This window comes from Primulina tabacum, chromosome 9 (genome assembly GCF_025594145.1).
Source record: "Primulina tabacum isolate GXHZ01 chromosome 9, ASM2559414v2, whole genome shotgun sequence".
Lineage (NCBI taxonomy): Eukaryota > Viridiplantae > Streptophyta > Magnoliopsida > Lamiales > Gesneriaceae > Primulina > Primulina tabacum.
In genome coordinates, this window is record NC_134558.1 from 20,741,117 (window position 1) to 20,750,509 (window position 9,393).

General features: G+C 36.3%; 1 protein-coding gene across 2 annotated transcripts; it reads left to right on the forward strand.

The window, feature by feature from the left end:
- The first annotated feature begins 4,562 nt into the window (after window positions 1-4,562).
- Window positions 4,563-7,669, forward strand: LOC142554981 (protein DEHYDRATION-INDUCED 19 homolog 4-like). 2 transcript variants are annotated; one of them, XM_075665604.1, is made up of 5 exons: window positions 4,563-4,804; window positions 5,500-5,639; window positions 6,498-6,575; window positions 6,712-6,974; window positions 7,357-7,669. In XM_075665604.1, the coding sequence occupies exons 1-5, from the start codon at window positions 4,744-4,746 to the stop codon at window positions 7,457-7,459; spliced, it is 645 nt and encodes a 214-aa protein (XP_075521719.1). In that variant the 5' UTR covers window positions 4,563-4,743; the 3' UTR covers window positions 7,460-7,669. The 2 variants fall into 2 exon arrangements, with proteins under 2 accessions (XP_075521719.1, XP_075521720.1); XM_075665605.1 differs by having other exon boundaries at window positions 7,360-7,669.
- The last annotated feature ends 1,724 nt before the right edge of the window (window positions 7,670-9,393 follow it).

Consider the following 9,393-nt stretch of genomic DNA (forward strand, 5'->3'; position numbering starts at 1 on the left):
GTCAGAAGATATTCCCATTGCTGAACAACCTTGCTACTTGGGTTGTCTTTCTTAAATCCAAATACCAAACTGCTGCACAACTGATTAAGCTTTTCAAAAGACTATTAAATGAAAAATCATTTGAGATTGACCGAATAAGGTCTGATCGAGGGACTGAATTCATCAATCAAAATCTTTCACGATATTTATAAAATACTATGATCAAGCATGAGCTCTCAGCAGCAAGGATTCCTCAGCAAAATGGTGTAGCTGAGAGAAGAAATCGGACCCTTAAAGAAGCAGCTAGAACAATGCTTGCTGATTCTAGTATTTCTCAGAGATTTTGGGCAGAAGTAGTAAACACTGCATGTTATACTTAGAACAGATCAATGGTTAATAAGAATCATTTGAAAACACCGTATGAGATCTGGTATGGACGCAAAAGCGTGGTTTCTTATTTCAAAACAGCCACGACTACTAAGGTGTATTTTGTTTTCCCTAAGCTCATTACTGGTATAGGACCAAAAAGATCAATATGTACCAGTTCTAAGCATCGGGAAGATGATTTACAACTTATTTTTAAATGAAGATCTCACTTGCTTACCAAACTGACATGCTGAACAAATTTTGTCGTTTGAAAAATCTATTTTGGGCAAACCAATTACAAGATCATGGTTACTCAGATAAGCAATAGATTTAAAGTTTAAGTAGGTTCAACCTCTTATGCCACAACCTGTTATTAGAAGATTCGGAAGCAATGAAAAAGACTGGTGCATAAGGTAGATCAATCCAACTGACTTTGTAGGTTTTCCCACAACGATTGCCAGTTAGGATGACCTCATCAGTTGAGTCTCTAACTGAGCAAGTATGTTTGTCGAACTGAACTGAGAATTTATTGTCGCATAACTGACTGATCCTAATCAAGTTATATTTCAAATTCTCAACTAGTAAAACATCTTTGATAGTAAAATTACCATGGATAAGCTGACCCTTACCCTTACCCACAGTTTTAACTGTGGTGTGCAGATGAAGCAATATGAGCTTTAGCCTTGTTCAACTGGCTGTTCAGCCGATATTTTTTCTGAACTGGCTTACTGTTATAGTAATTGGAGTAGCCATTTGAATAATTCAGATATTTATTGCTGAACCTTTTTGGTGATTAAATTTGTGGGTCAGTTAAATTTTTGGGCTATAACCAATACCATACCTTCTAGCCTTGTTCTTATTTTCAATATGTTGTACAACTGGTTTACTTTGCTCAGGTTGTTCTTGTACCACAACTGATTTTACAAAGTGAATATATTTCCCTTTGCCCATGTTAGTTTTGGCTGAGTATCACTGGTGAAAGTTTCATCTTGGTTGCTAAACCCTAAACCAGTTTTAGCAGTAACTGATTTTTGCTTATCATGTATTTCAGCTAGTGCAACAGATGATTTATTCCATGCCTTAATAAGCTCAGTTTGCTTTGAATTCTCAAGCATTAATTGCTGAATCATAGATTGATTCTTGCTTCTTTTAGCATTCAGCTCAGCAATCTCTCGTTTAACACTCAACAGATCAACTGATTCATCAGTTTCAGTTTTATCGTCTTTGAGATCAGTTTGCTTTGTTCTGGCCTTCTCAAAAGATAGGGCAAGCTTGTGATACTCTTTGACCATGTCATGAAGTGTAGAAATAAGTTCATCTCGTGTGAAGTCAGTTAAACTAAAGTCGAATACTTGTTGACTGGTTGACTCCAGTTCTGTGTCATCAGCCATCAGACACTTGACCTCCTCATCATCATCATCACTGGATCAGCTCGCTCTCAAATTCTGAATCATCACTGTCAGATTCTACCCATTTGGACTTGCTTTCATCTGCTAGAAGCACCTCATGTTTCTTTATGTATGATTTCTAATCATCCTTAGTTCTTCTTTTTTGCTCGTAAGATTTCTTTCCCTTTTCAGTTGAGCCTCGACTGTCCTTCTTTGGCTTAGGACAGTTAGCAATAAAGTGACCAGCTGTGTCACAGTTGTAGCAAGTATTAGGTTCTTCCTTGGAGTTATTTCTCTAATATTGTCTTTGAATGTTTCCTTGATTTCTTCTCATAAATCTTCTCAACTTTTTGACAAATAATGACATAGCGTCATTACTTATGATCAGCAGATTTGTCAATTGAACCAGTTGGTTCTAGTTTGACAGCAGTTAGGACAGTTGTAGCAGTTGGTGTAGAAGGTTCTCCTTCTCTGGTTTGCAACTCAAACTCGTAGGCTTTTAAATCAGCAAATAATTCATGAAGTTCGACCTTGTTAAGGTCCTTTAATTCTCGCATTGCCATGGTCTTAACATCCAATTCCTTGGGAATACCTCTGACTACTTTCAGTGCTAACTCTTTATTTGAATACATTTTTCCGAGTGCATTTAGTTCGTTTACTATGCTACTGATACTTTCATCATATTCGTGTATGGATTCTCCAATCTTCATCTTGATATTGTCGAATTTTTGAACAACAACAGATAGTTTATCCTCCTTGGTTTGCTCATTGCCTTCGCAGACCTGAACCAGTTTCTCCAAGATTTCCTTAGCAGTTTTGCACATTTTTTATTTTGCTGAAAGTGACTTTCTCCAGCGTTTTGTACAAAATGTCTTTAGCCATGTTGTCCAAGTTGGCTTTTCTCTTGTCTTCAGCTGTCCATTCATCTCGAGGTTTTTCAATGCGGTGTGGTGCCCCATCAGTTATGGCAACAACAGTGTTTGCCTTTAATATTTTCATGGGTCCGTTTGTAATAACGTACCACATGTCATCGTCTTGTGCAGCTAGATGAGCCTGCATTCTGATTTTCCAATCATCAAAATCCTCTCTGGAGAGTATTGGAATTTTGTTGAATGAAGACCTGGTAATTAGTTTGTATATTGGAATATTCAGAAACAAGATTCAAATGCTCTGATACAAATTGATAGGATCGATTAGGGAGATCATCGTTGAGCTACAATAGTTCGGTTCTTGAAATATTGAACACCGATAAATTAAATCGAGTTTGGTTTTCAAACCAAGCGGAAGACACTCGAAATAATCCTTAGTAGAAACCCATTAAACATTTTGTAAAGTATTTAAAATATATGCAAGTTGAATGAGTAAAAATATTTTGGTTGAAGCATTTTATCTAACACTTGGTAAGCAATATTTTGGTATTTCAAAAACACATAAAATGCTTCAATAATGCTTCTTTAAAAACAGTGGAAATGAACACTAATGCAATAAACAAATAGACACGAATTTGTTTATGGATGTTCGGAAACTTCAAATACTCCTACGTCACCCTTTCTTCCTATTGGGAAGGATTCACTAGAAGACTTTGATTTATACAACTCTTTGTACAAACCCACTCCAGAAGGGCAGCACCCAACTAGAACTCCTAGCACTCAAGATTGTAAGCAGCACCTCACAATCAACGTATTGTTTAATGTCTCATATGCAAAGACTACAAACACAATGTTTTACGTCTTTGTGTAAAGATTCACTCAACTAATATTTGAAGTTTAACTCTCTTGTATATGTGTGATTGATTGTGTATGACGAATTTATCATTTACAGTGTACATCTCAAATGTATCCTCACACAAGGGCTTGTGCTTTCAACTAGCTGATTTCTTCATGCTAACTGCCCATGCTTTGAATCCTCTTCAAAAGCTCTTGTTTGATCTTCTAGATGTTGTATTTATAGGTCCCAACAATGATATATACGTTAGATACAAGAATATGACCGTTTGGAAAGTTCTTGTACCGTTTTTGAAATTGCAACGGACAAATTGCCTTGCTAGACATTTTCCCGACTGGTCAACTTTGGTCAACTCAACTGGTCGATCAGTTCAACTGGTCAGTTTCAGTTGGTCAGCATCTGGTTCAGTTCAGTTGGTCCAACTGCTGGTTCAGTTCAGTTCAGTTGGTCAGCTGATGGTTCAATTTAGTTGTTCAGCAGCTGGTTCAGTTCAGTTGGTCAGCAGCTGGTTCAGTTCAGTTGAACTTGTGTGCTGAAATCAGCCCAACTGATTTCAGTTTGTACAGAACCTGTAGCTTCATTGTCATTTATCAGCATCTTAAACTTTGATTCAGACTTTGACTTCTGAATATGATTTGTAGATCATCGTCTTATCTTTCCAATGCATACTGAATCACTTCATTCCAATAATCGAGCTGAGAGATATGACCAAAATACCGCAACTGCTCATACCCAACTGATTTCTGTTTTCGTGCAATCAGTTCGGTAATTCAGTGATCAGTTAGACCTCGATAACATCCGATTTTGCCCAACTAACCTGAAATACGACTTGTTTCAAATTGAGTTTTCTGATCAGTTAATTGGCGGATTTTCATTTGAATCATTCAGTTGAGAGATATCATCAAAATACCGAAGTTTGCCAGAAATTCAGTTTGTGCAGAATTCAATTTTTTTTTGTTTTTTGTTCTAATAATTTCACATTTGATTAAATATGTTAGAAACAAGACAATAAATTTTGTTAAATATGTTAGAAACAAGACAATAAATTTTGTTAACGTATTGTTCATGTTCGCAGCTAAACATGATCTATTGATTCGAAGCTACAGTTAACCGAGGAAAGTGAGCATTAATAAAAAAAAAATGATTAAAAAAATGGGTCTTCTCTCTCTTTCGGCGAAGCTTCTCTTTCTCACTTCCTTTACCACACGTACAACTACGTCTTAGTATCAAAATCTGCGCTTTACGGGATTCCGAGGGGCTGTTAAAATTTGTGGAATTGAAGAAGATGGAGTCCGATTCATGGATTCGAAGTTCTTCTGGTTACAGGCGATACCAATCTCGATCGGGTTTTCTTCTTTTTACCTCCGTCGTTGCATTTTTTCTCTTGGTTTCTTTCTTCGTTGGTCTTCTGGTTTTTCCCTTTCGGGGAAGGGTGGGGACTGAGGAAGGTGGTGGTTTCGAGGGATTGGGCTAAAGTTTTTATTTTTTTGGCTATAAAGTTGGTGAAATTTTGATTATGTTGACGAGGAGAAGGAGAAGTGGGAAAAGGAGCTGAGATTTTTTTATTTTCTTAAAAAAATTGTAAATGCTTGTAAAATTTTGATTTTTACATGAGTATAGATTTGAAGTCTGGAAATTTCAGTTATCGATTTATTTGGCTGCTTCTGGTTGTCGAGAGGAAATAATGATCGAAACTTTAAGCCTTCTTTGTCTACGTGTTTTTAACGTGGATTTGGTAGTTAAGCCGATGAAATGTTCCTTTTTGTTATGGAAAATATGGATTTTTCGTCTGGAAGTGGGAATTTTTGGGTTCCGAAGTTAGAATTGTATAATTACAGTTGTAACATTCTTTAGAGGTTAGGCATTTTAGGAGCAGGGAGGAAATTTTCCTCTTTCACCTATCCCCTTCCATAAATTTGGCTATTGGTACAGAAGAGTGACTGGTTTCTGAGGGACAACTAGTGTTAGATGATTCTGTTTGTGAAGTGTATGAAAAATATGTTTGGATTAATCTGGTGTTGTATTGGTGGATATACTGCAGATGCATTTCGTGGAGAAGAGTACGAAGGAGAAGGGGAGCTGAGGGCGGAGTTTCTATGCCCTTTTTGTGCACAGGATTTTGATATGGTTGGACTTTGTTGTCATATCGATGAAGAGCATGCCATCGAAGCCAAAAATGGGGTATTACCATCACTTTCATTTTATTTGTTTTCGTTTATGCTTTGCTGTTGACAGAGTGAGTTTTTATTCTATGTTATAAAATTATTGTCATGAACTGATTATGGGATTAAGTTAGAGCGTTGTTGTGACACAAACACGTGGGCAAACAAACTTTGTGTTGGCGATAGACAGAGAATAGTAAAATTCTAGGCGGGGTTTTATTTTAGCAGAATTGTAGGTTATGTAGATTTGTTTGATAGTTTATTTACCTGAACACACAATAATGTTTCCTAAGATGGGATGCATTGTGTGGCGCTTCATCTTAAGATTATGCTTGTCAAAGTACTTGAGTAAGGTTCTTATGTGATTCATTCTGGGCGTTAGGTGCTTAACATTAGAAGTGGTTATTTGAAGAAGTATAAGTGATCACAGATGACATTAATCAATATTATAATGTGTAGCTAGACATTAATTTACCATTATTGCTGTCTTTTTTCTCATCATTCCGCTGTGTGCCTGTATATACCTGAATACATTGTGCTACCTAGCAATTATATTCTTATTTTGAAGTGATACAGAAACCTATTTTTTGGAATGTGGATTTCGACAAATTTATATATGACTTTTTTAGATGCAGAATCTTAAACCCTTCGTTTCAAGTTCTAGATATTGAGATACCGTCAATCATACTATTTATTGTCGAATTGTATCATTTTTTTGCCTTGTCAACATGCTGAAGTTGATCGTTCGTTGCCTTGATTGAGGGATTCTGTTCTACTAGATGTCGTGATATGGCCGATACCATGATTGCTCAAATATACAATTTTTCAGATGTTCTCTCACAGCAGTTTATTATGATGTATTGTGTTATATATACAGGTGTGCCCTCTTTGTTCAAAAAAGGTAGCATCAGATTTAGTTTGCCACATGACCTTGCAGCATGGAAGTCTTCTTAAGATATCCTTTACAAAGCTATAAACTGCTTTTGCGTCTTCATGTTTATTACCAGTAAATCATTATCAGTCTTGTCCTTTCAATTTATATTGTTCAAGTATTATTTTTCTAGATTGTGGTTTCTTTAATTGTGTAGCACATGCATCGAAAAAGAAGATTGCGCAGGGGGTTATCTAATCTGTCATTTTCCTCTTTGAGAAAAGATCTACGGGAAGGAAAGCTGCAATCCCTTCTTGGGGGGTCTTCGTTTGTGGTTCCTACATCAAATTCAGAACCCGATCCATTGTTGAATTCTTTCATATGCAATCCAACTGTAGCTGAGAAATTTCCTAGTGTTCAGACTCTATCTTCAGTTGAAGCTAGCCCCATGGAAGAAAGCATGGTGGACACTCTGGCACTTGGGTACGGTCATCTTGGTTAAACTTGGGGGTGACCCAACAGAGGGGAGGTGGGGTTGTTCCAATAAAACAGAAAAACAAATTAAAGTACCATGTTTAATTTTTTTCTTAAACTCAAGTTTTCCCCCTAATTCAATTGAGCTACCCTACCCCTTTCTCCGGTTCAACCTCTTTCCTGAAAATCCTGGATTCACTCTGGTAAAACTTATATCACATGATTTGCAATTTCTTCCATCGAGTTTTGTCACTTGCAAGCTTTTCATGGATATGTTCCCCCCCTCCTCTTGGGATAGATAGCAAAATGTGATTGTCGGTACCATGATTTAGAGAGAGAAGCATGTTACTAACTTGTGATGACGTTTGACATCTGGTTTGTTTCATTGTAGCAGAGTTGTCCCACAGCCACCCTTGTCCGAAGAAGACCAAAAAGAGAAGACACGAAAATGCAAGTTTGTCCAAGGTCTACTACTGTCTACTTTTCTAACTTGAGCTAGAAATGTTACATATCACATGTAAGTTTTCGAATTCGAGCTGGAGATTGATCTAGTTTGCAGAGAGTAAAGTCAAGAGAAACCGCTTGAGGAAGAGAATATGGCCTTGTTGAGACCTGTTGTATACTATCGACATATTTAGTGCATTTATTGAAACCATTGAAGTGTTCAATTTTATTGGAATTTACTTGTTACAAGATTGATGTTACATCAAGTCGCACCAGCCACTGAAAAAATTCATCAAGGATGGTTTGTCAAAACGTGGCTTAAATTTTATCTGCAAAATTGTGCTAAGAATTAAGAATGCTATACAAAGGTTCAAATAATTGCGAACTGACAAGGATCAAGGCATCACAAAACTCAGAATTTGCACAAAGTTATTAGTGCACGATCTATAAAAATATGCATAGCCAGAAGTTGAATAAATGTGATAATATTCGTCATCATCTATTGCAAATTTGTCAGGACTAACACCATAAAGTCAGTATGACAACATTTGTTACACTACAGTTCCATCCCACTTCCGTGTCTGCATTTGGCTACAGAAAAATGCAACATAGAGTAGGCTCCTATAAACTTATCAAATTGCAATTCTCGCCAACTTTTCACATCCATAATACATATACATTTAACACTTGAATGCGAGCATACAGTGAGGAGCAAATTCCACGGTGCAGAATCTCACATTTAAGGCCACAGCCTGGAGCTCATAGAGGAAGAGAGATGCTAGCTTACCGACTACTATCTCCAATTCGTGTTGTGCGACACAAAAAGTTGTAATAGGTGTGATCAACTTGCAACAACCGAAGCCAATTGTCAGCAGCTTGCATGCAACAGTGAATTGACCTTTTTGGTCTTAAAAAACTGTTGGTGTATCGTGTTCTTGCATCCAAGACGCAGCAGAAATTTAAATTTTTTTTTGCTTGGGCGTCGTGTGTTCAAAAACATTCATAGGATGTTCTAAGAATTTTACCTTTGCGTTCTTAACGCTTGGACTCCAAATTATTCCGGTGTTTAAGCGGATATAGCCCTTATTGTAAATCTTTACGAACGGTTCTTCTATTTTGATCGCCTAATTAGGTCCACAATCGAAGACTGTCTTCTTCGCTTTGTTTGCACTAGAAGATCACAAGCGATTTGTGTGTTGAGAGTGAGACTTCCGAATTTCTAAATCCGGTGATAGGTGCAGCGAGGTCGGCGCGGTGGTGGAAAGGATACAAGGTGGCCGAAAATTTCTTCACAAGAAACTCATGGTGGCCGAGACTTTCAAGGAGAAATTGGAGAGGTTTGTGAATTTTTCTTATTGAGAATTATCAATAATTAACCAAATAATTATTGATTCTTAATCAATAATTAAGCAAATCTAATTTGCTTATTTGGGCAAAATTTTCTTCCCAAATTTTGGTGATGGCCGTGACTTTCATTTTCAAAAGTGGGAGGTTTTTTGTGAATTTCCTAATCGTGTATATATTGAGTGAGACTCATAATCTAATTAGGAGTCTCTATCCCGTAAGGACTCTAAATATATGATTATATTAAAACTCTTATATAATTAATATATGATGTATTTTAACTTTTAATAATACATGATATATTAATATCATATACACATATTTTATATCACAATATAAAATATATACATGTGTATGTACATTAAATTAAATAACCATTATTTAATTCATGAATTAACTCCTTGGTTAATTTAATTCTAGACTCCTCTAGAACATAGATGAGAATTTGTGCATGTTAGTAGTCACCACTACTTGCACAATCATTTAATTAGTATATTCCAAATTCACAAAAACAAATGATACCGAACTCTTTACAACCCCAATCGACGATTCGAGAGCGCTGCTGTACCAAGGATACAAATCTTGTTCATATAATGAAAATCGAAAATTTCGAAAATCAAAAGTTTTACTTACTATATTA

What these genes read in the sequence shown, in the direction of transcription:
- LOC142554981 (XM_075665604.1), top strand. Translation starts at nt 4,744, where the DNA reads ATGGAGTCCGATTCATGGATTCGAAGTTCTTCTGGTTACAGGCGATAC. An exon ending in CCATCGAAGCCAAAAATGGG is followed by an intron (nt 5,640 to 6,497) that starts GTATTACCATCA and finishes TTATATATACAG; the next exon opens with GTGTGCCCTCTTTGTTCAAA. An exon ending in GTGGACACTCTGGCACTTGG is followed by an intron (nt 6,975 to 7,356) that starts GTACGGTCATCT and finishes GTTTCATTGTAG; the next exon opens with CAGAGTTGTCCCACAGCCAC.